The sequence below is a fragment of the Pygocentrus nattereri genome, chromosome 27, assembly GCF_015220715.1.
Source record: "Pygocentrus nattereri isolate fPygNat1 chromosome 27, fPygNat1.pri, whole genome shotgun sequence".
NCBI lineage: Eukaryota > Metazoa > Chordata > Actinopteri > Characiformes > Serrasalmidae > Pygocentrus > Pygocentrus nattereri.
In genome coordinates, this window is record NC_051237.1 from 25945425 (window position 1) to 25973416 (window position 27992).

General features: G+C 43.1%; 2 protein-coding genes across 3 annotated transcripts; one reads left to right on the forward strand and one right to left on the reverse strand.

Annotated features, from left to right (window-relative positions):
- Nucleotides 1-207: 207 nt before the first annotated feature.
- On the reverse strand, nucleotides 208-19860 carry parp10 (poly(ADP-ribose) polymerase family member 10). Of its 2 annotated transcripts, none has more exons than XM_017716939.2 (11): nucleotides 19827-19860; nucleotides 17663-17835; nucleotides 15296-15538; nucleotides 14265-14495; nucleotides 8469-9571; nucleotides 7979-8191; nucleotides 6440-6566; nucleotides 4686-5633; nucleotides 3473-3603; nucleotides 3144-3318; nucleotides 208-1269 (listed from the first exon to the last, which is right to left on the reverse strand). In XM_017716939.2, exons 2-11 carry the CDS (start codon nucleotides 17832-17834, stop codon nucleotides 971-973), a joined length of 3642 nt encoding a protein of 1213 aa, XP_017572428.1. In that variant the 5' UTR covers nucleotide 17835; nucleotides 19827-19860; the 3' UTR covers nucleotides 208-970. The 2 variants fall into 2 exon arrangements, with proteins under 2 accessions (XP_017572428.1, XP_017572429.1); XM_017716940.2 differs by lacking the exon at nucleotides 19827-19860 and adding an exon at nucleotides 19314-19403.
- Nucleotides 19861-20343: 483 nt separating this feature from the next.
- Nucleotides 20344-24998, forward strand: polr2k (RNA polymerase II, I and III subunit K). Its single transcript, XM_017716957.2, has 4 exons — nucleotides 20344-20472; nucleotides 21157-21217; nucleotides 22429-22521; nucleotides 24830-24998. Exons 2-4 carry the CDS (start codon nucleotides 21157-21159, stop codon nucleotides 24850-24852), a joined length of 177 nt encoding a protein of 58 aa, XP_017572446.1. The 5' UTR covers nucleotides 20344-20472; the 3' UTR covers nucleotides 24853-24998.
- Nucleotides 24999-27992: the final 2994 nt, after the last annotated feature.

The window sequence follows — 27992 nt, forward strand, 5'->3', positions numbered from 1 at the left end:
ATCTTGAGATCACATGATAACTAACATGTGATCTCATGATAACAGCTCATGGCCACTCTGGATGTCCTTAGGATGCACTTCATTATCATTTTCTTTTCACTTAACTACATTCCTAAATTTAAAAAAATCTAGAGAGAACATGCAGGCTGTGTCTCAAATCAACCCTCTATTCCACATGTAGTAAACCAACCTCCAAGTGGCCGAGTCTCATTTATGGTGGAACCGGAGAGCAGTGGTAGACTTTATTGAACATTCATACACTACATTCACAGAATACCATCACAGGGCAAGTCAAGAAGTGAAGTCAGGGTTAATTAGAGAAGTAAAACTTAAAATAATAACTGCATATAATTTCATGTTTAAGAAAGGCAGATAAGGATGAAGAGGCTGTGCTGATGAGATGCACAGTCCAAGCAGACTCACAGTAAGGCATATTTTTATTTTATACAGGTAAAAAGTCTTTGGCGTGTCTCATTTAGACAGCAGGATTGTTAAGATTTCACTGAATAATAACTCAGTACATCAGCAATTTCAGGCATTACTATATTAATACATGAGTAATGGGAAATATTATTTCTCCACTGCTTAGCAAACCGTCTGTTGTGAAACTGCAGGTGAATACAATCAATTTAAAAGGATTGAATGTGTACAAATCAAATAAAATCAAGTAAATATCAGACCTAACGGGACTAATCCGCGACGTTTGTACTTCATAATTGTGAAGGAGAGACAGACGATCATCTAGAAGCATTTTTAGTGCATGTAAAGCCCTATTCCAGTTGGATTAGTTTTGCAGGTTTTACAGTCTGATGGTAATAATTGTGGATTGATTTTAATCCAGTATGAATCTGCAGTGTGCGTAGTTTTTACAGTCTGACAGTAATAATGAACGAGCTAATCCAAATTGAAAACTAATCCAGTTGGAATAGGGCTAAAAAAAAAACTTTGGAAAAGACGTTCGGATCAGACATCAGCCGTAAACCTTCTGGCATGTGATAAGATACTGTGGGTAAGCCTGTGTGTCATTAAAGATAACAAACAGAGTCGGGGAATCTAATTTATCCACCACACTGTGATATCGGACAGGTATTCCGGAAGTATCCTTCAGCGGTGCCGCTTTCATTTCATGTTTCCCCACGGTGAAGTCTCCGGTCAGCACTCTGGCCATAAAAATAAACTTGTGTCCGTCGGCGTTCGGTGGGGAGTACGTGTCCGAAACAGAGAGAGCAGATTCCACAGCGAAGTACACGCCCTGCCCGTACACAGTAGCTGTGAGGAGGAAGGGATATTGTTTGTTTGGTCATCACTTTTGACAATTTATATGTGTAAAATTACATTAAAAGTATAACATTAACTTTATCAGTACTCGATAAATTCTCCACAACACTAAAACTGGACGTCTGAGTTGAGTAATATTTTATGGAGCAGTGAGTCGAATGAAGCAGAAAATGCTAAACCAACTTCTAAGACTGAACATATGTCGCTGTTGTCGGAACAAAACCTTGCATCTCCAAAACTTTACAGGAGAAGGAAAAAAACCTACTTTCCTTTTAATGGAAGTCAATGGAACCAGAATTTTTTCCAAGTAATTTTGGGTCATTTTTCTTAGTCCATTCATCATGAAATTTACACACAATGTGAAAAACAACAGGCATTTTCAAAATCTGTCAAAAACTGAAAAATGGCAAAAATGGAGATGTGAGGCTTTCTTCCGACAACACTGATATATGTATATTTTCACCACACACACACACACACACACACACACACACACACACACACACACACACACATATATATATATATATATATATATATATATATATATATATAATGTATATAAGCTGCTAAAGGCCAAATCATTTTTATTCACTTACTATATTATTACTAAATATTTGTATTGAGCAAAATAGCTAAACACAGAACCGAATAAACCTGTGAAGCAAAAGGCTGGGAGACTGCGCTGCAACTGACCGACTGAGACGCACCGCAGGCAGAGCTTGAGGACACAACACAGGCTCGGCTATAGGCTGATATGCTAAAGGCTAAACCAAGACTAAAGGCCATCACAACTCCCAGAGAGCAGCACCTCCTTCCTTGTCTACATGTCTCTCTAATGTTCACTCCCTCACCAACACCCTGGAGATGAGAGATCACTGAGAGAAGCGGCTCAGCCGTTGAGGTGAGCTGCTAACCTTGTCGTGTTTTACCCGGTTTGTATGCGGCGTTATCTGTTTCTTGTGACCAACCAACGGCTCAGGAGGAATTCCAGTCAGTATCTCACCCACTACTACTGCCTTTCCATGAAATAATGCCGCTGCAGATTTTGAAATGAGCATTTTCACTGCTGCTTCTCATCCCACACCACAAGCTTTGGCTGCTGGTGTGCATGTATGCATTAGCGTGCATGCACATTAGAAATTGCTTCACGGTATTGGCCAAAGGTATTGCTACGCCAATCACTGGTACCAATACTGCGTATAACTGCCAGTATGTCTGCTAATACCAAGAAGGTATCAGGGCAACACTAATATTTACTTGTTACGGCTTGGGTGTCATTTTCCGTTAAATGTTTTCTGGGTTTTCCTGTTGCTAAAAAATTAATCAGTAAATTGACATCGGTATCCCATCACTGATAACTATGAGTGCCAGCATGTGTGCCGACACCAATACGGTAAAGGTGTAACTCTAATATTTAGTTATTAAGGCTTCTGTATAATTTCCTGCTAAATATGTTTTCTGTTTTATTTCTTTCCTGAAACTAAAAAATGAATAAGTTTTACTTCAAGCTGCAATATGTAAGTTTTGAGGATCTGGCGACCTCTCTGGTGGAAGTGTGTAATTACATGCAGAACAGCACGTTGTGGTGGCGGTTTCGCTTCAGACCCAGCAGATGAATCAGAGTTTTTGAAGAATTTAAATAGAACTAAAAAAAAAACTCTAAATATAGTCTATAGTCCAAACTCGGGTAAACAGCGTCTTCTGCGGATGTGAGTGAATTATCTGCTATTGTTATCACACCTTCATCAGTATGATGTTGATCCTGAGATCATTTTAGACCTAAACATTGAGCCGGACCTTCTTTTTGAGTCTATGTCTGTGACGTTAATACATAAAGACGTACGACGTGGTCAGGTGTTTACCGTTTTTCCCGCAGAAGCTCCTGTTGAAGCCGTGGACGCAGATTTCTTTGACGCTGATCTCGCTGGTGCCGTGGAACAGGGTGCGCTCCACCTGCGGGTTGGTTGCGCTCTGCTCCATGCTCGCCTTCTTCAGTCTGTATTGATTATACAGCAGGCTGTTCATCATCTTCTCTACCTGTAAATAAACACAGGGCATGAGGAGGAATTATGGATTACTGTCACGTAAAAAACTGGAAGAAAGTGGATTTTTATCCATTTTCATAACATTCTACAAAAAATAAGTAAAGGAGAAGGAGCAGAAAAGACCATCTCGCTTCCACAAACTGTACCTTGATGATTTTGATTTTGTTGTGGTATTCGTGAATACTGTCGTAGAACTCTCGGACAACGTCCTGAAATTCATCAGAGGCTTCATCAACTCTGCAAGTGTCTGGCACGTCCGACAGCAGGCTGTAATCATCTGGGGAGAATGATATAAGGATGTTAAATACATTAACTTTATTTAGCAACATAATATACTTAATATACAATTTCCCAGTTTACTTACTCTTTCATATATATATAGACACACACACACACACACACACACACACACCGATCAGGCATTACATTATGACCACCTCCTTGTTTCTTACTGTACAGCTGCACTCTGTAGTTCTACAGTTACAGACTGTAGTCCATCTGTTTCTCTGATACTCTGTTACCCTGTTCTTCAGTGGGCAGGACCCCCATGGACCCTCACAGAGCAGGTACTGTTTGGGTGGTGGGTCATTCTCAGCACTGCAGTAACAGACACAGCAGCACTGCTGGAGTTTTTAAACACTGTGTCCACTCACTGTCCACTCTATTAGACACTCCTGCCTTGTCGGTCCACCTTGTAGATGTAAAGTCAGAGACGACAGCTCATCTGCTGCTGCACAGTTTGTGTTGGTCGTCCTCTAGTCCTTCATCAGTGGTCACAGGACGCTGCCCACAGGACGCTGCCCACAGGACGCTGCCCACAGGACGCTGTTGGCTGGATATGTTTTGTTTGGTGGACTATTCTCAGTCCAGCAGCGACACTGAGGTGTTTAAAAACTCCAGCAGCACTGCTGTCTGATCCACTCAGACCAGCACAAGACACACCAACACACCACCACCATGTCAGTGTTACTGCAGTGCTGAGAATGATCCACCACCCAAACAGTACCTGCTCTGTGAGGGTCCATGGGGGTCCTGAGCACTGAAGAACAGGGTAACAGAGTATCAGAGAAACAGATGGACTACAGTCTGTAACTGTAGAACTACAGAGTGCAGCTATACAGTAAGCGGAGCTGATAAAGTGGACAGTGAGCGTAGAAACGAAGAGGTGGTCAGAACGTTACGCCTGATCAATATGATATATATGTATATACACATATATCAGGGTTGCAACAAAGCTGAATTGACTGTCAATGACTTTTATTATGAAAAATAGCTGATGCATCTTCTAAATGTGCTTAGAACTGGATCTGTTTTATAAAAATAATTGAAATGTTTACACTTTGGCTCTTGATTTCTTACCTTGCAGTTCAGTAATCAAGTTCTCCGAAGTGACCATCTTGCGTGCAATGGCCACACATCTCCCAGACGACACACTGTGCTCCTGCATCTTCTCCAGGTCGATGGTGTGGGGCTGATTATCGAACACGATGTCTATCTTCCTCCGTTTCATCCTCCAGGCATTCTCGATGAACACGGTGACGTCTGGAGGATACGGCACAGCCCCTGACCCACCTTGGTCGGTCCGTACCCACTGTACAGTCTTCAGAACCTCAGCGTCCGTGGTTGAGTTGGCTGCTCTCTTCAGCACCTCCTTCAGATCAGGTAGGGCTTCAGACACGTAGTCCTTAAAGCCTGAGACGATGGCCGTGGTGCCCTGGACTTGGATCTCCACGGCGTGTTTTCTCTTAACGAGGTCCATGCACCTCTTAAAGTACACCGAAAGCTTCCTCAAGCTTTTGTGCTCCACTTTTTCCTCACACTGCCTCAGGCCCACCTTTTTCCCCAAAGCTATATCCACTCTGATGAGGTCGTGGGTGTAGCTAGCAAAAACCTTGATCTCAGCAACATTGGCCGATTTAATGGTCTCCTGTAGAGAATCGTCGACAGCCTTCTCCAACATTTGGCTCTCATCAACCAGCATGGTTTCACCTCTGGAAAGTTCCAGAACCTTCTGTAGATCTTCTTCTATAATCGCATCTGACCTTTGATTGGCCTCCATGGACATCTGAATAGCCAATAAAAGTTCAGCGTCTTCATCCAAACTACAGGGGTTTGAGGCAAAAAGCTCACCCAGATCTGTAGCTCCAGATGATTCCTCAGCCTGCATTGGCGCGCTGTCTCCAGTCTGGTCTGCTGAAGGTTCCGAGTATAAATCCTCTTCCTGTTCCATGTCAGTCACTCTCAAACTGGATGGCTCAGAAGAACGTTCGATGACCGACAAAATCCTCCTGGCTTCTTCTATACGGGCTGAGAACAAACATCACCAAAAACATCATTAGGACTTTAACAAGACTTTTATTAAGCAGTAGAACCCGAGAGGGAGCGTGTTATGGTGAAATACCATCCCAGCTGTGATCTGGTGTCTGTAGATCATCCCAGCCGTGATGTTACTGGTGATAACTCCCTCCTCGAGTGCTCTACTGCTTTAATACAGCAGTTAAATAAATACAGTAAGAAATGAATAAACTGGCAGTGAACGCGGCGTTTAATATGTTTTAATGTTCAGCTCCTTCCTCCTAATTAGAGCTCCTTAACGAGCAGCTTGTCGTCAGAGTAACGAGCTCCGCCCACTCGCTGCTCAGCCAGCAGTTCGTTCTCCAGCTCCTTACACTAAATTCCCAAACTGTCGTCGCCACTGAGCAGCTTTTCAGTCGGCAGCTGCGACAGAAGAACAGCTGAACAACCTGGAATCAGCCAGAAATGAACCCAACACCATTCGCCAGATGTGTCTGATCTTCAGAGTCGGACCAAATCAGACTGAGCCGTAAAACTGAGCCAATATCAGGTTCAGCTCAGTTTGGTCAGTTTGTCCAGATCAGTATTAATGTTGTTTTGTTCCAGCCGGTCTGTAAAGCTTCTTACAGCCCGTTTAGTTTTATTATATATGTATATATACACCGGCTACTAATCTTACTAACTGGCAGTATAGCAACATGTGACTTGATCTAGTTTAGATTTGCTTTGTGTAACTGTCACAGAAACTAGTCAGATCAAGGTCACAATACAGAGAATATCAATCAGTATCAGGCTGGAAAAACCAATACATGGCCAACCTGTGGTGTATTCGTCAGCAGCAGTGGTGTTGCTGGTCTTCGACTCAGTGGCCGTTAAAGCCTGAGCAGAGGAATCCCGCGAGAAGTTCTGGCCAGACGTCATTTTCCATGCTAGCTCAAAGATGTCCTACAAAGAAGATTAGATATTTTTGCAGAATGCACATTTGCGGACAGCTCAGTGTGTGAGATATTTAAATGCATTTAAAGACTGTAATTTTAACCTCTTGAAGTCTAATGTCTGTATTTGGGCCCACATTTCAATTCCTCACTCTCACAACTACAGAACGTGTTCATTAGTTTCACAGTAGTTACTGAATAATTCATAGCAGATAGTAAATACTTCATAGTAGATACTAAATTACTTCTAGAAGATACTGAATAATTCATAGCAGATACTAAATACTTCATAGTAGATACTAAATTACTTCTAGAAGATACTGAATAATTCATAGCAGATACTAAATACTTCATAGTAGATACTAAATTACTTCTAGAAGATACTGAATAATTCATAGCAGATACTAAATACTTCATAGTAGATATTGAATAATACATAGTAGTTTCTGAATAATTCATAGTAGATACTAAATTACTCATAGCAGATATTGAATAATTCATAGTAGTTTCTGAATAATTAATATAATTATTTATTGAATAATTAATTGTAGATTCTGACTCATTCATAGTAGATACTAAATACGTCATAGTATATACTAAATTACTTATAGCATATATTGAATAATTCATAGAAGATACTAAATAACCTAGAACAGATATTGAATAATTCATAATAGTTTCTGAATAATTCAAAGTAGATACTGAGTAATACGTAGTGGACATACTGAATATTCTCAAAGTAATGGTTCAGTCAATAAAACTAATGGTGATGACAAATTAAAATCAAATAGTCACCAAAATCACGCTGGTGGTGAGTTAACAACATTAGCATGCATGGTAGAGATATTATTTTAAGATTAATAATTCTGCACCATATGGGATTCAGACCAAATCTGCTTGAATACAGCACTTTCTTGCAGGTGTACAACAACATCTCAATCACAATAAGTCATGTTTATAATGAAGTATACACTGTATGTCCAAAAGTATCTAGACAGCCCTTCTAATGAGACAATTTATCTACTTTTAGGTGCACACATCATGAATAATCTCCATAGAAAAGCCTTGACCAATAAAAGGGGGAACTCTGGACCAGACACACATGGGCGTAAGGTTTCTATGTCCATGTCCATGGGGTACATGCGGTACAAAGCCCACTGTGGAGCAGTGGAGCTGCCTTCTCTAGAGTGATGGAGCTTCATCCAATACCTTCGGGATGAGTTGGAGCGATCCAGAACTGACCATCCAACATAAGTACCTGACCTCCCTAATGCTCAATCAAATCCTCACAGCAATGTTCAACATGTAGAGGCTGTTACTGCATACAGACTCACTATTAACACCTTCACTTTAGAGGAAATACTGGAGGATCAGGTGTCTACAAACTTTTGGACACATTAGGGGTGTTCAAGCTGTCCATACCTCGTCCTCCAGAGGTTTCCAGTGCACCTTCTCCAGGCTGATGTAGACCTGAAACTTGGTGGTCATCTCTCCCAGGATGCTGGTGCCCTCACCCTCCCGCAGGAAGCGGGCGATGCCCGGCTGGGTCACAGTGATGATCTTGGTATGTGTGGAGGACACCACACTGCCCAAAACCTCCGCTGCCATCTGACACTCGCTGGCGTTCCCCTGGATCTGCCCAATCAGATTCAGATTCAGAGGTCAACAACTGAAAAGAAAACTCATTCCAGATTTTCCACTGTTTTCCATCATCAACATTCCATACGAACTCAGAAGACTCGTGTAGGTTCTCTGGTGGTTCTGGATGGTAAATAAAGTGTCTATATCTGTGTTGCAGTCATGGCGACGCCTGGTTCCCATCACCACCACTGTAAAGACACCTGAACCATTTCACACCAAACCCTCTGAATCTCTCTGAATCCCCTTCGATATTTACATCTGCATCACTTACCATCAGTCCGTCTCCCGTCTCCAGAGGCAGGATGGTGAGCTGGTTCATATCAGACAGCAGCTGCTGATGGTGGAGCTGGATGTAGTTGAGCATGGCCGGCTCCATGCTCAGAACCTCCTCCTTCTGAACAGGTGTGCTGAGAAACTCAATTATAACCTGTTTCATATCCTCTTCCAAGCCTTTCAACGTTACCACGGTGACCGTCGCTCCAAAGTCCGTTATTTCAGCACAGCACATGTCCAGCGACTGGACGAAGACTTGAAACTCGAGAGAATAGAGCATGCTTTCATATTTGGGTTTCACCGGCAAACTGGTTTCAACCACCGAACGCTTGATGGTCTCACAGGCTTGGCTGACCATCTGCATGGTCGGTGAAGTCACAATCACCGCGCCGTCTGACACCGTGTACACGGACGGCAGCCCCTGCTCTTTCAGGAGCTCCACAGTTTTATCTTTCACGCTTTTCTTTTCGAGAAGCTGGCCTTTCAGAGCATTCAGTGGCAGATGCATCTGCGAAAAGCCGCTGAGAAACTCCAGAAGTTTGCTTCTGAGGTGCTCAGCCTCGAGTCCGCCCTGGCCTTTGATGTGCACGCCATCCTGCGCTAAGGTGATGCCATAATTAGGATGAGCCTTTTTGAGATCATCCAGCAGGCTACTAAGGCCGATTAGCTGGAGCTTGGTGGGGTCAGACACGGATATCTGGCAGGCTAGCGGTTCTGGACCCGATGGCCCCACCTCCATTGCGTCTTTTTCAGCATCCGCCACCGCAGTTGCTGTTACTGGTGACGATGGTGTGGATAAAGATGCTGCTGGAGCGGCTGGAGCGGCTGCACTGGGAGATTGTTGGGGTTCTGGGCTGGAATCTGCCGGACGGTGAGCTGTTTGGGAGGGTTGTGGTGAGGCGCTGGTCATGAGGTCAGAACCGTTTAAAGACGTGAGGGAATTCCCTCCAGTCTGGTTCTGATCGTCCGAGAGCTGATTTGTCCTGTTTTGCAGACTCACAGGCGCCTCGATTCCCTCCGCTTCCAAAAAAGAAAAGAACGGTTTTATTATCAAGTCCGTTTCCTCCAGTTTGTGGGACTTCTGGAGCACACGGTCCACACCTGTTAGACAAATAAATAAAGAAAGTTCAGTATTTACGCCTTCAAATCACTACTTTGACACAGTGAACCGAGAGAGACTGCATTACAGTGATTTTACCACAGCTGAGGGTGTTGTTAGGCATGTGAAAGCCTCTTACCTGTGATAAAATCACTAGATGTGTTTACATGCGCTCAACAATCAGATTTTGTCAGTAATCTAATCAATGAGTTTACATGCACTATCAGATAACGGAGAAACTCCAGGTCTACAGGAGTCAGACTGTAATCAGATAACGGAGAAACTCCAGGTCTACAGGAGTCAGACAGTAATCAGATAATGGGGAAACTCCAGGTCTACATGAGTCAGACAGTAATCAGATAATGGGGAAACTCCAGGTCTACATGAGTCAGACAGTAATCAGATAAACGGAGAAACTCCAGGTCTACAGGAGTCAGACAGTCATCAGATAATGGGGAAACTCCAGGTCTACATGAGTCAGACAGTAATCAGATAAACGGAGAAACTCCAGGTCTACAGGAGTCAGACAGTAATCAGATAATGGAGAAACTCCAGGTCTACATGAGTCAGACAGTAATCAGATAATGGAGAAACTCCAGGTCTACAGGAGTCAGACAGTAATCAGATAATGGGGAAACTCCAGGTCTACAGGAGTCGGACAGTAATCAGATAATGGGGAAACCCCAGGTCTACATGAGTCAGACAGTAATCAGATAATGGGGAAACTCCAGGTCTACAGGAGTCAGACAGTAATCAGATAACGGGGAAACTCCAGGTCTACATGAGTCAGACAGTAATCAGATAAACGGAGAAACTCCAGGTCTACAGGAGTCAGACAGTAATCAGATAATGGGGAAACTCCAGGTCTACATGAGTCAGACAGTAATCAGATAATGGGGAAACTCCAGGTCTACAGGAGTCAGACAGTAATCAGATAACGGGGAAACTCCAGGTCTACAGGAGTCAGATAGTAATCAGATAATGGAGAAACTCCAGGTCTACAGGAGTCAGACAGTAATCAGATAATGGGGAAACTCCAGGTCTACAGGAGTCAGACAGTAATCAGATAATGGGGAAACTCCAGGTCTACAGGAGTCGGACAGTAATCAGATAATGGGGAAACTCCAGGTCTACAGGAGTCAGACAGTAATCAGATAATGGGGAAACTCCAGGTCTACAGGAGTCAGACAGTAATCAGATAATGGGGAAACTCCAGGTCTACAGGAGTCAGACAGTAATCAGATAACGGGGAAACTCCAGGTCTACATGAGTCAGACAGTAATCAGATAAACGGAGAAACTCCAGGTCTACAGGAGTCAGACAGTAATCAGATAATGGGGAAACTCCAGGTCTACATGAGTCAGACAGTAATCAGATAATGGGGAAACTCCAGGTCTACATGAGTCAGACAGTAATCAGATAATGGGGAAACTCCAGGTCTACAGGAGTCAGACAGTAATCAGATAATGGGGAAACTCCAGCTCTACAGGAGTCAGACAGTAATCAGATAATGGGGAAACTCCAGGTCTACATGAGTCAGACAGTAATCAGATAAACGGAGAAACTCCAGGTCTACAGGAGTCAGACTGTAATCAGATAATGGGGAAACTCCAGGTCTACATGAGTCAGACAGTAATCAGATAATGGGGAAACTCCAGGTCTACATGAGTCAGACAGTCATCAGATAATGGGGAAACTCCAGGTCTACAGGAGTCAGACAGTAATCAGATAATGGGGAAACTCCAGGTCTACATGAGTCAGACAGTAATCAGATAATGGGGAAACTCCAGGTCTACAGGAGTCGGACAGTAATCAGATAATGGGGAAACTCCAGGTCTACAGGAGTCAGACAGTAATCAGATAATGGGGAAACTCCAGGTCTACATGAGTCAGACAGTAATCAGATAATGGGGAAACTCCAGGTCTACATGAGTCAGACAGTAATCAGATAATGGGGAAACTCCAGGCCTACATGAGTCAGACAGTAATCAGATAATGGGGAAACTCCAGATCTACATGAGTCAGACAGTAATCAGATAATGGGGAAACTCCAGGTCTACATGAGTCAGACAGTAATCAGATAATGGGGAAACTCCAGGTCTACATGAGTCAGACAGTCATCAGATAATGGGGAAACTCCAGGTCTACATGAGTCAGACAGTAATCAGATAATGGGGAAACTCCAGATCTACATGAGTCAGACAGTAATCAGATAATGGGGAAACTCCAGGTCTACATGAGTCAGACAGTAATCAGATAATGGGGAAACTCCAGGTCTACAGGAGTCGGACAGTAATCAGATAATGGGGAAACTCCAGGTCTACAGGAGTCAGACAGTAATCAGATAATGGGGAACCTCCAGGTCTACATGAGTCAGACAGTAATCAGATAATGGGGAAACTCCAGGTCTACATGAGTCAGACAGTAATCAGATAATGGGGAAACTCCAGGCCTACATGAGTCAGACAGTAATCAGATAATGGGGAAACTCCAGATCTACATGAGTCAGACAGTAATCAGATAATGGGGAAACTCCAGGTCTACATGAGTCAGACAGTAATCAGATAATGGGGAAACTCCAGGTCTACATGAGTCAGACAGTAATCAGATAATGGGGAAACTCCAGGTCTACAGGAGTCAGACAGTAATCAGATAATGGGGAAACTCCAGGTCTACAGGAGTCAGACAGTAATCAGATAATGGGGAAACTCCAGGTCTACAGGAGTCAGACAGTAATCAGATAATGGGGAAACTCCAGGTCTACATGAGTCAGACAGTAATCAGATCATGGGGAAACATGGGTAATCAGATTTCTGCTTTGCAACCGGCCAATAAACTCACAGAAGAAGACGTGACGTAAATGCGTTTTTTGTGCCACTTTACCTGAAAATATGAACATACATCTAGAAGATGAAGAATGTTTAAATACTTCATTTCGTCAAGCGTGTATTTAGTTTGAACATCTCTCCAAAAGTGTTTTGCTGCGTCACGCTTATTTCCGGTACCGCCGTCTGTTTTCACACATGCTCAGACTGAGAAATCCGAAAGAAATCAGAGTCAGAGCTCACAGCGCTGAGAAATCTGATTACTGAGCTCAAATCCAGCCTCTTTATCGGATTTCTCAATCAGATTTCCAGACTTTGCTCCGATCTAAGAAACGTTCATACGTGCTGTTTACATGACCGTTTGAATAATCAGATAACTGCGGAAATCCGATTATGATCGGATTACTGAGTGCATGAAAACTCACTCACTGCAATGCAAAACCTCAAGTGGATTACTGCTTTTACAAAACAGTGGACGACATAAAACAGTCCAGTCTTATAACGGCAGCAAGCCTAAGACCTTGTACGTCCCTTCTCCTCATGCAGGGACCACCCAGCGCAGCTGTGGTGACGTGTGTTTATCAAGTATTTGACCAAAGCTTCAAACGCAGCTCAGCCAATCACATCCTAACACTGCAACTTTGTGTCTCAGAATTTCCACTTAATGCAATTTTTACACTGTTCAACTTATTTTAAGAAATCGTGTCATCTTTATCTTTGGCTGCAGACTGTGAACAGTTTTTTTTTGTCCAAGCTAAGAAACTGAAAAGGAAACGTAACGTAACACCACACAGCTCAGCGCCCGCACAGCGTCATCTGCTCGTCACAGGTCATAACAGACGCTGATCTTCTCTCTAATAAACCGGGGACCAGGAGCTCCAGCCAGGAGGACCGAGTACATTTTGGGTTTACTGAAAGGGTTTAGTGTTAGAGCTCAGAGTCAAGGGTTCATAAACAAGGGTTAACAGTTTGCAGTTAAATTTTAGGGTTAAGGGTTCAGGACTAGGATTAGGGTTAAGGGTTTAAGGTTAGTGTAAAGGGTTTATAAAACGGTAATGATTTAGTGTTAGGGTTTTGAGTTAAAGGTTTAGAGCTATGGGTTTAGGGTTTAAGGTTTATGGTTAAGGGTTCAGGATTAAGATTAGGGTTAAAGGTTTAAGGTTAGTATTAAGGGTTTATAAAAAGGTAATGATTTAGTGTTAGGGTTTTGAGTTAAAGGTTTAGAGTTAAGGGTTTAGGGTTTAAGGTTTATGGTTTAGGGTTCAGGTTAAGGGATTAAAGTTAAGGGTTTACAAAAAGTTAATGGTTTTGAGTTAAAGGTTTAGGGTTAAGGGTTCATAAACAAGCGTTAACGGTTTGGGGTTAAGGGTTTAGGGTTCATGATCAGGTTTAGGTTTAAGGGTTTAGGGTTCAGGATTAGGATTAAGGTTAAGGGTTTAAGGTTAGTGTTAGGGGTTTATAAAAAGTTAAGGGTTTAGTGTTAGGGTTTAGGGATAAGGAGTTAGTTCTAGAGTTTAGGGTTTAGTGTTAGGGTTTAGGGGTAAGGAATTAGTTCTAGAGTTTAGGGTTTAGTGTTAGGATTTGGGGTTAATGGATTAGTTTTAGCGTTTAGGGTTTAGTGTTAGGATTTAGGGTTAAGGGTTCAGCATTAAGAGTTTAGGGTTTAGTGTTAGGATTTGGGGTTAAGGTTTAGTGTTCTTCTGTAAGGTTTAGTGTTAGGATGAAGGGTTATTTTTAGGGTTTAGGGTTTATTGCTGTATCTGTAGTTTACACTTCGATCCTGAACCTGTTAGCTAAGAACAGCTGTGGTAACAGTGATCTATGGTGACACATAACTGCAAAATAATGTATCGAAATTTTATTTACTTACATTCTACATCTTTGAAAGTGATCTTGGTGGATCCTCCAGCCGTCCTGCTGATGTCCATCACCTCTCCCCCTCCACTACGACTGCTCTCAAAATACAGCATCAGCATGTCCTCCATAACACTAGGGGGCAGATTCTCCACCAAAACAGAGTCTGTGTGTTCCACCTGCTCCAGAGTGACCTTCGCTCCATCAAGCGTCTTTTTGGAAAATTTCTCAGAAATTTTCTGAAAATCTGCCACAGCCAATTTGACGAAACAACACAGGACGGCATCAGATTTACAACAGTACTATTGGTGAAACACAAACAGTATCAATTCTAACAACAACAACAACAGCTTTACTACTGACAATAATAATAATAATAATAATAATAATAACAACATGAATGTTATTGGTGATAACTCCCTCCTCGAGTGCTCTACTGCTTTAATACAGCAGTTAAATAAATACAGTAAGAAATGAATAAACTGGCTGTGAACGCGGCTTTAATATGTTTTAATGTTCAGTTCCTTCCTCCTAATTAGAGCTCCTTAACAAGCAGCTTGTTGCTACGTCAGAGTAACGAGCTCCGCCCACTCGCTGCTCAGCCGGCCAAATCAGACTGAGCCATAAAACTGAGCCAATATCAGGTTCAGCTCAGTTTGGTCAGTTTCTCCAGATCAGTATTAATGTTGTTTTGTTCCAGCCGGTCTGTAAAGCTTCTTACAGCCCGTTTAGTTTGGCGAATGGTGTTGGGTTCATTTCTGGCTGATTCCAGGTTGTTCAGCTGTTCTTCTGTCTCAGCTGCCGACTGAAAAGCTGCTCAGTGGCGACGACAGTTTGGGAATTTAGTGTCGTCTCGTCTTCAGAGTCGGACCAAATCGGCTGTCGGTCAGATGTGGTCTTAACAGCGTCCGTTTTCTGTTTGAGCTGCACTCATCACAAAATATTTACATTCTGACATTTTTGGGGTTAATTTGTAAACACTGCACATTTCTATTTTTGCAGGGGTTTTTAATAAATAGAGTTATGAATTGAGTATCAGTGCCTCACCCTGAGAAAGAGGTGTGTGGAGGTTTATCAGGACCAGGTCTTTTCCAGCTGAGGGGTACAGACTGTAATCATCGGAGTCGACTCCCATCAGATTCTCCACAAACAGCTCCACCATCTCCGGGCTGGTGCTGGGGGAGACCCCCCGCAGCAGAAACTTCCCACGATCCTTTGGGGGTTTCCTCCGCACTATCAGTCTGACATTATTGAGTGAGTGCGAGTCTTTAGATACGACTCTCGCAGCAGCTGGTGAAATAGAACCAATGCATTTACCGCTGTGATCATAATCAGTTCAGGTGCAAATACTTACGGCTGTACGGCCACGTGCAAAAGTCTGCGCGCCCCTGGTAAAAATCCAATGCTGTTGTTTATTTTCTGAGTGTAAATAAGCTATACGTCTTCTACAGACTCACATCCGCACATCTTAATACACAGTGTTTATGTGCTGAATTGAACACACTGGGGTAAATTACAAAACTAACTGTGGCCTGTTAAAAACCGTTAAGGCCCGTTTTAGTTCATTCCCTGTTTGTTCAATTAGAAAACCAAGGAAACGTGTCATTTGACTGGGGTGCACAAACTTTTACGTAAGACTTTCCACACAAAAGACACAAATAACAGCAATGATAAACTTTACAGAAGTAATAAACACAATAACAACAACATAATCACCCCAAAACAAAGACGTTACCCTCCAGAAGTCACTGTATTTGATGAAAGGTTGTGTCTTGTTTTGTGGGACTGAAAAACATCCTTTACGTTTTTGGCTTGTTTTTTTTGTCATTTGTTAACATTAAAACAAACACAAAAAGCCCAAAAGCTCCTCAAACCTACACAGAAAGTAAGTCAAACTTACTACGTAATTAAACATGTAATGACATCATTAAACTTGAAGAGCATAGCAAAACAACAGTATCAGTGGTGGTGATGGGAACCAGATGTCTGAGGCATTAGACGCCTCTAAAAGCTCCCTCACAGAAAATCCTTATATGAAGCAGGTACAAATACACGACACTCTTAAAAAGATGGTTATTCAAAGGTTCTTCGGTAAAGAAAACGGTTCTAAATGTCACCCTTTTCGAAAAGGTTCTATACAGAACCACCTACGGCTCATTCATCCAACTTTTCCATCGATCTGAAGAACCCTTCAGCTCTTTATTTACATCATAAATCATATCTAATTCTTCTTCTTCTACTTTAATCATACAAAGGGTTTTTATGAGTGTCCATGGTTCTATATAGAACCATTATCTTTACTAAAGAACCCTTGAAGAACCATCTTTTTATGAGTGCACCTCATGCCTGAGACTTTGCCTCCTGATGATTTTGAGATCAGGTTAAAAATATAAACCTCCATCCATGGTGGAGGGAGACATGCAGGGCGCTGTGCGGCAAAAATAGTCCCCAAAGAAAACTGATTATTCCGGATTTTCCACTGTTTTCCATCATCAACATTCCATATAAGCTCAGAAGACTCGTGTAGGTTCTCTGGTGGTTCTGGATGGTAAATGAAGTGTCTATATCTGTGTTGTAGTCATGGCGACGCCTGGTTCCCATCACCACCACTGTAAAGACGTCTGAACCACTTCACACCAAACCACCTCTCTAACACTCAACTATGCAGAGACTTTGAAAAATGAGTAGAATTTCCTTTTAAGCTAAAGTCTGTAAAACATGTCCTTAAGAATGTGGGACATAATGATGCTGTGGTGTCCTACAGGCCAAAGTAGGGATGGGCAATATGTTATATTATGATTATCGTGATAAATTATGTCACAAAATGCTTTCCTGAGCACATTGTGGATATTATTAGTACTTAAAGATACATTCCATTACAGAGTGAGCACATTTAGGCCTGTTTAACTGGATTTGGTGCAGTAAAAACACCAAATAAAGACCAATATAGTTACTACACACTGCTAGAAATGAAGGTTCTGTTCAGGTCCATTTTTCGTTCAAACAGTGTAAATGTTCCCTCAGAGGTTCTACAGTGGGTTCTAAGGTCTGATTGTGGAGCTTAAATCAGTTCCTCCAGGTGAAAAGTTGGTATTTGTTCCTTTTCATAACCGAATGTTTTAAACCAGAGCAGTAGAGTAAAAGCCTGGAGGCGAGGCAGGGTGTGTGGAGTCAGTCCAGCTTAGAACAGATCATTTCAGTGGATTACGGTTCAGTTATGTTCCCTGACTAAAGGCGCTGAGATGGAGCCCTGAGGGTCCCACCCCAGTGACTAGAGGGGCACTGACCCAGAGACAGTCTAGTACCTTTATTTCTGAGTGTCTGGTATTTTTACATGTATAAAATGTCTTGAAGTATCGTGGTGTATCGTTATTGGGATATCGCCCAGCCCCCGTCCAGAGCAGGTTCTCTCACCTTCAGGCTGTTCGAACACCAGCAGAGCCCTGTCTCCACTCCGCTCCAGAAAAATGACGCTTCCTCCGCCAGAGCGCTTGTTCTCGAAGTAAAGCAGCAGCAGATCGTCGTCCACATTATCAGGGATCTCTAAAACCTCCACGCTCCTCTCCTCCAGGTTATCTTCAGCCATCCTGACCATCAGGAAAGACTGCATTTAGTGAGGCACTTTCACTTCCTGAAGGCAACATGACACGGTGTGGGAGCTCCAGCTTCACCGAACAGCCAAAGTCCACCAAACGACTCAAAAACACCTTAAACGTATATACGCATTTATTTCCACAGGCTGGACTACTGACACTTACAACGAAGGTTCTTCAGTAAAGAAATTGGTTCTATAGATTAGGAGACCCTTATTAGTCAAATTTCACCTCCGCATTTAACCCGTCCATGCAGTGAAACACCACATTCACACTAGGGGGCAGTGAGCACACTTGGGCAGCCCTATCCACAGCACCCGGGGAGCAGTTGGGGGTTAGGTGTCTTGCTCAAGGACACCTCAGTCATGGACTGTCGGCGCTGGGGATCAAACCGGCGACCTTCTGGTCACAGCGCCAGTTCCCTAACCTCCAGCCCACGACTGCCCCATAGAACCATGAACACTTACAGAACCTTTTGCACGTTTAAAGTTATGTTTTTTTGCATTGTGAAACAGTTTTATGCAGAACCTTTTTGGAAATGGTTCTATACAGCACCAAAAAGGGTTCTTCTATTGCAACAACCCTGACATCGTAACAACAGCAGAACCCAACACGTTCTCCATCAATCTGAAGAACCAGTTCACCATGCAAAGAACCATGTTATCATGCAAACGGTTCTTTAAGTGTTCATGGTGCTGTATAGAACCCCTGTCTTTACTCTTTACTGAAGACCCTTTGAAGAACCAGCTGTTCTAAGAGTTCACGTGCGGCTGCTACTTTGTCTTAAAAAGCTTCTGCTCATCTTCTTAGACTGACACTTATGGACGTGGAAGATTCTGTACGTGTATGTTTGCGCGTAGGTTTATGTATATGTATGTATGTAGGTGCATGTCTGTATCATAGACTGTATATCTCACTGCTGTGGGAAGAAAACCTCGTATCTCCAACATGGTGACTTCACAGGAGAATGAAAAAACCTGCTTTACTTTTAATGGAAGTCAATGGAACCAGAATTTTTTCCAGGTCATTTTGGGGCGTTTCTTTTGGTCCATTCATCATGAAATTTACACACAACGTAAAGATCAACGGGCATCTTCAGATTATGTTAAAAACTGAAAAACAACAAACATGGAGATACGAGGTTTTCTTCCAACAACAGTGAGATATACACATGTGTACATATATACATGTAGCTGCTGTCATACCTCCAAAAAGATGAACATTTACAGGAAAAAATGGAACTTTTAATGTAAATAAATCAGATTTTTTCCATGTAATTTTGGACCATTTCTGTCGCCGTTTTTTCAAATGATGTCATAACATGACAAATGAGGTATATATACATACATGCACGTAGGTGTGTGTGTGTGTGTGCAACACGTTCAAAACAGTTTATATTTTGTCTTATATTCTTTTATACTGCCTGATGGAATTTTATTATGTTTATTATTTGTTTATTATTATTAAATTACCTGCCAGAATGTTTACTGATTATTTTCACTCGCGAGAGCTAAAATGCTGAACATCGCTCGTTCATAAACGTCGTTGAAGAAGCGCGGAGACCCCACGGAGCCCCCACTGACACCCGAAGGAGACCCCACGGAGCCCCCACTGACACCCCACGGAGACACCACTGACACCCCACTGACACCCCACGGAGACACCACTGACACCCGACGGAGACCCCACTGACACCCCACGGAGACACCACTGACACCCCACTGACACCCCGCTGAGCCCCCTCCGCGTCAACTCGGCCTTGTTTTGGTCTTCAGCGCAGCTCTAATCCGGTCTAATGAACAGAAACTGAAACCACGACCAGCCGCGACATTAACCGCCCGGTCCACCCCGCACTAAACACGCCGAGCGCCCACTTCAACACCGCCCAGCACCCAGACCGCGTCCACACCGCGCTGAGACCGCCGGATCCATCAAACCCCCCCCCCAAACAACCTGATCCCCCGTCTGCGGACCTGCGGACTCACCTGAAGCCCCGCTCCGCTTCACACCATGACGCGGACTCGCACTTCCTGCTTCTTTCCACCGCTTATTTATTTATTAATTTATTTATCTATTTGTCTTTTTTTCCTTTTTTTTAGTTTGTTTGATTTTTAAAAATGCGAATATTATTTTTCAAAGCAGCTGAACGTCTTTTCTTTCAAAAAATACCAGAGGAAAAAGTTCAATAAACGGTATAAAAGGCTGACATGTCAACTTTATACACCCGGCCCGCTTCACTGGCTGATCGCGGTTGATGAACTGATAAAACAGCGGAATAAAATTTTTATTTTGCTTTTAAATCTTTATTTCACGACTCGTTTTGCAGTTAATTTAGAGCCAAATTCGCAGCTGTGACGCAGCGCAAATTTGCATAGCGATAAAAACACAGCACTGTTCGGCCGCATTATGGGTCTAAAATGTGTTTGGTGAAATGTAATAAAATTATACATTTAATTCATTTTTAAAATGTGACGTAGTAGTTTTCTTTTAAAACAGCGTCACATTCAGATAAAAGTCCCCGCGACTGCAGCGAACTTCCGGCTAAACCGGCCTGTCACGGGACGGACGCAGCGGCGCGCATGCGCAGTGCTGAGCAGCGCGGGGCTAGCGCGGGGCTAGCGCGTGTTAGCGGTAAGGTGGCGCTGATGTTTGTTTCTTGTTGTTTTTCACTGAAATCGGATAAAAAGCAGCGTCTGGGGTGTTTGGCGGGATTATTAGTCTGCCGTTGGCTGGTTTACTGCCAACTGCGTTACAGTCCGACTCCTTTGTAGATTCTCTGCCTTTGTTTAGTAATTTAGCGAACGCGCTGCTAACATGCTAATCAGCTTCTTGTTGCAATTGGCCCGGTCCACCTTAAATGGCTTAGCAGTTACACGTGCACCATTTAAGGTGGACCGAGACAGTTGGAACAAGAAGCTGACGTTAGGAGGCGAACTTTTGTAGTTTTAACAGATATTATAAAAAAAAACACGTTTATTTTTGTTATACTTTGTGGTGTTACAGTTATTATCTGTGTGTGTGTGTGTGTGTGTATATATATATATATATATATATATATATATATATATATATATATATATAGTGTTTGTGTGTGTGTGTGTGTGTATATAATGTGTTTGTATGTGTGTGTGTGTGTGTATATATATATATATATATAATGTGTTTGTGTGTGTGTGTGTGTGTGTATATATATATATATATATATATATATATAAAATGTGTGTCTATATATGTGTTTGTATATAATGTGTTTTTGCGTGCGTGTATATAATGTGTGTGTGTGTGTGTGTGTGTGTGTGTGTGTTTTTTCCACAGATGGATTCCCAAAAAGATCTGCAGCCTCCTAAACAGCAGCCCATGATCTACATCTGTGGAGGTGACCGCGCTTGAGAATAAATAAACATTTCAAAATAAAAGATGGTTCTACCAGGGTTCTTTAGTACATACAAAGATTCTGTATAGAACCATGAACCCTCAAAGGAACATTTCATGCTTTAATGGTTCTCTGCGTGGTGAAATGGTTCTCCAGATTGATGGAGAATGTGTTGTATATGGTTCTGTTTAGTACCAGTAACGGTTCTGCTATTGTGATGATGTTGAGCTTGTAGTCATAGCACAATGCTGATGCCATGTAGAACCATTTTCTAATGGGAAGCGTATATAAGACATTCTCCATCAGTCTGAAGAACCGTTTCACCACGCAAAGAACCATCTTGTGTGTGTAGGAACCAAGCCCATGTTCTCCAGTAAAAGACACTAAAGCAGTTTCTGCTGGAACCCTGTTTACCTACTGATGAACATCAGTGACCTCAGTCTGACCAGAGAGTTGAGTCTGCACTACTTTAGGCTCCTTAGTCCGTCTCAGTGACCGTAGGAGTTACGCTGTGGTGCTACATCATCCCTCAGACTCTATCTGGGCTTTGACTCTTCAGTGTTTCTGCCCTTTAAGAGTTTTAGACACAAACAGGTCAGAAGGTTACAGATAACACAGGAGCAAGTCCGTCTAACGTACTCCTAAATTCAGTCCGACACGGAAACGTCTGGATAAGTAGGAATGTCTGTAGTCCCTCGTGTCCGTAGGCAGACCGTGGAGACTGCACCATGGCGTGTTAAAGGGCTGGGATCATGGAAACTGCACTACTTCTTGAAATAAGTGCTTGACATGATGTGTAAACATGGGTAACGTTACATCACATCAACATCAGTCCAGAAAACTAATCTGCGGAACAGCCCCTCTGTTTTTTGTGATGTCACAGAATCACATTTACATATATTTGCCACTCACTGCTCAGCATGCTTAGCCTCGTGCATTCACACTGAAGTTGTGAGGAGTGTTTCAGACCAGGCTGCTCTTTGAATTAAGCAAAACACAGGGCAGCCAATCAGAACAGAGCACATTTACATATACCGGTCTTAGGGGAATGGCAGCAGAAGCTCCCTGTTTTCATTCTAAGGGATGAAAAGAGGTTAGAAAGTGGTCATGTAAAAAAAAAAGTCACTCTTTTGGTGCATAAGCCAGAAAAAAGCGAGAAAATGTTTATATTTTTTAAGCACTGTTTTCTCATGATTATCTTCTCTGTTTTTCAGAATGTCACACAGAAAATGAGATTAAAGCCAGAGACCCCATCAGATGCAGAGAGTGCGGCTACAGGATCATGTACAAGAAGAGGACGAAGAGATGTATCCTTTCTGCTGCTGTAAGGCAAACGAGTGTGCTGACCTGGTGTGACCAGCTGTGCAGCACATTCAAGCAGCTGTTATTACGGCTGATTTCTGTGAACTGCCCGCACAATCTGGGCCACCACTTGTTGCCTCGAGTTCTTAGAGGAACAGGAAAAATATCATTTATTCTCTCCTGTTTGGATGAACACCGAGCCACGTAAATGCAGAAACATTTCACGGCAAATATCTTTTTTTAGGGACTAAAAATTCTGGTATCGTCTGATTATTTTGTTTATATTTTGATTTTATACTTCAGTAGTTGCACTTGACCGATGTTGGTTCTCAAATATCATATTTATTAAACTCAAATAAACAGAAGAGTTGTACTCTTATGGTCTAAATCTGCACCGGTCAGGCAAAACATTCTGACCACCTCCTCGTTTCTACGCTCACTGTCCACTTTATCAGCTCCACTTGCTGTATAGCTGCTCTCTGTAGTTCTACAGTTACAGACTGTAGTCCATCTGTTTCTCTGATACTCTGTTACCCTGTTCTTCAGTGGTCAGGACCCCCATGGACCCTCACAGAACAGGTACTATTTGGGTGGGGGGGTCATTCTCAGCACTGCAGTAACACTGACGTGGTGGTGGTGTGTTAGTGTGTCCTGTGACCACTGATGAAGGACTAGAGGATGACCAACACAAACTGTGCAGCAGCAGATGAGCTGTCGTCTCTGACTTTACATCTACAAGGTGGACCGACGAGGTAGGAGCGTCTAATAGAGTGGACAGTGAGTGGACACAGTGTTTAAAACCTCCAGCAGCACTGCTGTGTCTGATCCACCCGTACCAGCACAACACACTAACACACCACCACCTAAGAGAATGACCCACCACCCAAACAGTACCTGCTCTGTGAGGGTCCATGGGGGTCCTGACCACTGAAGAACAGGGTAACAGAGTATCAGAGAAACAGATGGACTACAGTCTGTAACTGTAGAACTACAGAGTGCAGCTATACAGTAAGTGGAGCTGATGAAGTGGACAGTGAGGTGGTCAGTGTTATATCTACTGCTGCTGCTACTAATCAAGTCTTTATGTAGCTCTGTTCATATTAATGATGTCAGAGCGCTTTACGCAGGAATCTGACACACAGCGCTGTAGGTGCAAGCTTTGATTTAATCTGGATTTTAAAATGCCTAATGTGTCTCTCATTCCCATAATTCCCAGGAATGCTCCAGAGGAGTTTGGTCTGTATTACTGTGATACGGTTAAGCAGGTGGTCCTCATGTTTTATTCCGCAGCACAGCGGTCTCGTGTCGTTTGTGCTCTAATTTACACTCAGGATCATTACTCCCGAATAAAAGCTGGTCATTGGTTCTCCAGTTTCACCACAGGTGAACATCAGTGACCTCAGTCTGACCGGAGAGTTGAGTCTGCACTACTTTAGGCTCCTTAGTCCGTCTCAGTGACCGTAGGAGTTACGCTGTGGTGCTACATCATCCCTCAGACTCTGTCTGGGCTTTGACTCTTCAGTGTTTCTGCCCTTTAAGAGTTTTAGACACAAAACGGTGAATAAACCTGAGGGTTGTTTAGAACTCAGTAAGGTTCTGTATTATTATACGACTGCACCCCTAGAAAAGATGGTTCTTCAAGGGTTCTTCAGTAAAGAAAAAGGTTCTATACAGAACCATGAACACTCAGAGAAGCCTTTGCATGATTTAAAGGTCCTTTGCATCAAGACACGGTTCTTCAGATTGATGGAGAATGTGCTGTATATGGTTCTATATAGAACTTTTTTGAAAAGGGTTCTGTAGAGCACCAAAAAGGGTTCTGCTATTGTTGCATGCTTGACATTGTAACAGCAGAACCCTTTTTTGGTGCTGTATGGAACCATTTTTACACACACAGAACAGGGTCACCACGCCACCCTTTAGTCATGCAGAAGGGTTCTTTGAGTGTTCATGGTTCTATATGAAACCTTTTTTGAAAAGCGCTCTAAATAGCACCCGAATGAGCTGTCACAAGCTGGACACCATAACAGTAGAAGAATCATCTTTGGTGCTGTATAGAACCGTTTTCAAAAGGTTCTATAGGGAACCATCTACAGCACACTCTCCATCAGTCTGAAGAACCATTTCATGATGCAAAGAACCCTTTAATCATGAGAATGGTTCTTTGGGTGTTGGTGTTCTGTATAGCACCATTTTCCCTGCTGAAGAACCCCTGAAGAACAGAGTGATTGCTGATCGTGTCCGTGTTGGTTCTCCTGCTTTGGTTAAGTGGTTTGAATTGCTGACTCGTTTTTCTTTAACTCGGACTTTCAGTGGTCGTGTTCGACGCTCGATGAGCTGCAGGATGGATTTCCCTTCCAAACCAAGACTGTCGTTCAATTAATGTGCTTTTGTTTTTCTTTCCACTCCATTTCAGACGGAGCTGTAAATACGTGTGTGCATGCTGATTGATCAGAAATACAGCTTTCTTTATCAACGCTGAGTCCGATTCCTCTCTTCACTGATTCACCCTGAGCGCAAACTGCTGCGTTCGCCTGCCGTGAACGCTTTAGACGCAGTTTTAGGCGTTTAGTAACATTTGCTCATTTGAATTGATTAGTTGTTGAAGGAATAGCTGTGTGAGGACGCACGGCTGAGGAGACGGGTCATCCTTTAAAGCAGTGGTCACTAATAGGACCCAGACGCTGTCCTGTGCGGACCTAGACCTAAAACTGATAAACTGTGGAGACTTATTTGCAGTCGAGTCAAAGTTTATGGAGTGTGTAGTGCTTTTTACAGCAGGTGCTGTCACAAATCAACTTTACAGAAAAATCCGGGTCCGAGTCCCAGTGAGTGTCGCCAGTGACACAAAATCCCTAAGAGCACCTGGTCATTTAATTTCAGTGGGGTGGTCCTGTTTTAATCGGTGTAACTTTTCTAGCCTTTACTGTAGCTTTAGTGCCCGAAGACTCAGACCAATCCTACCTGCTGTAAATATCACACGTGAGACTACAGCCAATCAGATCAGTGCATTACGAGGAGCTCTGAGACTCGAGTGAGTGACACCACACAGGGGAGGGACGAGGAGAGAAACAGCAGTCAGAGAGGAAAGTGAGTCAGAGGGAAGTTATTCCACATGACGTGATCTAAAAAGAGGAAACTGACAGTAAATGTTGTTGAAATCTGACCGAACTGGACTTTATTTGATCTGATGTTCAGTAAATGTTGGTGAAATCTGACCGAACTGGACTTTATTTGATCTGATGTTCAGTAAATGTTGTTGAAATCTGACCGAACTGGACTTTATTTGATCTGATGTTCAGTAAATGTTGTTGAAATCTGACCGAACTGGACTTTATTTGATCTGATGTTCAGTAAATGTTGTTGAAATCTGACCGAACTGGACTTTATTTGATCTGATATTCAGCTGTCGACTGTATAAGATGCTGATATTCCTACTCGGCTACTTCAGTAAACAGTAACTGAGTCGTGATGCAGGTTAGACGTTATGATGTTCTGGACCTCCGCTTGAGGACATTTTCTCTTAACGGGACCTTATCGAATTTCAATTAAAGACCCCTGCTTTAAAGGGCCTGTATTTAGCATTTTTGAGATCCACCAATAACGTCTGTCCACTTTTATGTACCAAAACCAGCTGCCCTGTCCGCAGCAGCGGTGCTCAGACACCTCAGTCACATACTGTCAACTCTGGGGATCGAACCGGCGACCTTCCGGTCACAGGCCTGGCTCCTTAACCTCCAGCCCACAACTGCCCCAGTTAAAGTATTTAGTATTAAAAATTTTAATTTAATTTAAGTGACCCTAATTAGTCCCACCACGGGGACCTTTCACCTCCACATTTTAACCCATCCGTGCAGTGAAACACCACATACACACTAGGGGGCAGTGAGCACACTTGCCCGGAGCGGAGGGCAGCCCTATCCACGGCACCTGGGTAGCAGTCGGTGGTTGGGTGTCTTGCTTGAAGGCACCTCAGTCATGTACTGTCGACTCCGGGGATCAAACCAGCGACCTTCTAGTCACAAGGCTGGTCCCCTAACCTCCAGCCCACGACTGCCCCAGTCAATTAATTAGTTAATCAATTAATTCATTTTAACATTTGTAATGCTTTTATGATGCAGAGTCTCACTGTGTGTGTGTGTGTGTGTGAGGGCGCCTCTCCACACCACAGCCTTTGATGAGGCTTTCTTGGCACGCACCACTACACCTCCTCACCCCGTACTCAAGGTCACAGATAAACACACACACACAGCGAGAGTTGCCCAAACACAGTACAGTAGGAATAATTCTGATTAAAATCACCAATTACTTCAACAAACTTTGAAAAATCTTTCATCTTAACAAAAAATCTCCCTTATTTGTATTTGTGTGTAAGTTAAAGCACCCCTGTTCAAGTCTTCTGTTCTACTTTAGCACACACAAAAACAGAAAGTGGGCGCATTACAGAACCGCTGTGAGGTAACATTTGACCAGACTCAGAAGAAAGAGTGACCACAGGATTACATCAAGCCCAGAACCTGTCGCTGAGCTTTCTGGTCATCAAGCTATGCCAGCGGTATCAAACTCAACCCCTAAAACGGCCGCATTAAAATCTCACCAAGTTCATTTTACTTCCAGATCATTCCACAGATGTTCAAGAGGATTCAAATCTGGGAATTTTGCAGGCCACTCCAGATGTGTGAATGCTACTGAAAGATCATCACGCCAGTCACTTACATTTGCAGCCCTGTGAATGCGAAAACTGTGAGGGATGGTAATATTACGTTCTTCAGTGAGATGATGTGTCAGCACGGTCACCTCACCCAAAGAACCTGTTACCGTTTAATTAAAACAGAGCTCCTCCAGCTAGAACCACACCTGCGCACAGTCCTCATCGAATGCTTTGTGAACCATTTTCCGCACTGTACCACCTTTTCTCAATCCATGAATCTCGTTGCACATCCCACGGGTATTTGTAGTCCGATCTGCAGGAGCCTGAATTTACTACCACCTTAAACACACAAGGTGGAAAGTTAACAGTATGTTTAACGGTATGTGCTACAGCAAATTCTGTGCCAAAAAAGTGAACCTTTTTCCATAGATATGGGCCCTTTAAGTATGCTGTTTTGTATTTCTGGGCCTCGAATATGAGTTATGAAATTACTGAATGTTTGGATGAAGGACTGTACCTGCAGCTCCACCTTCCAGTCTTCCAGTTGGGTCCAGCCTACTAAAACCTCCCAGAGCTCCAGCCCAAGTTCTCAGAGCTCTCTGTTCTCATAGTACGGCCTGATGCTGAAGGCACGTCCCAAACATTGCCGTTTGGCCCCTTTACAAAAAGTTTGGTCACCCCCTCTTCAAAACCTGCACGTTCGCCTTTCAGCAAAGCTTTTCTCTCGATGGCATGTTCCACTTTAACGAATCCTGTTCGCTGTTGTCGTTACAATGTCAAGCTTGTTACCCTTTTTGGGTGCTGTATAGGACCCTTTCTAAAAAG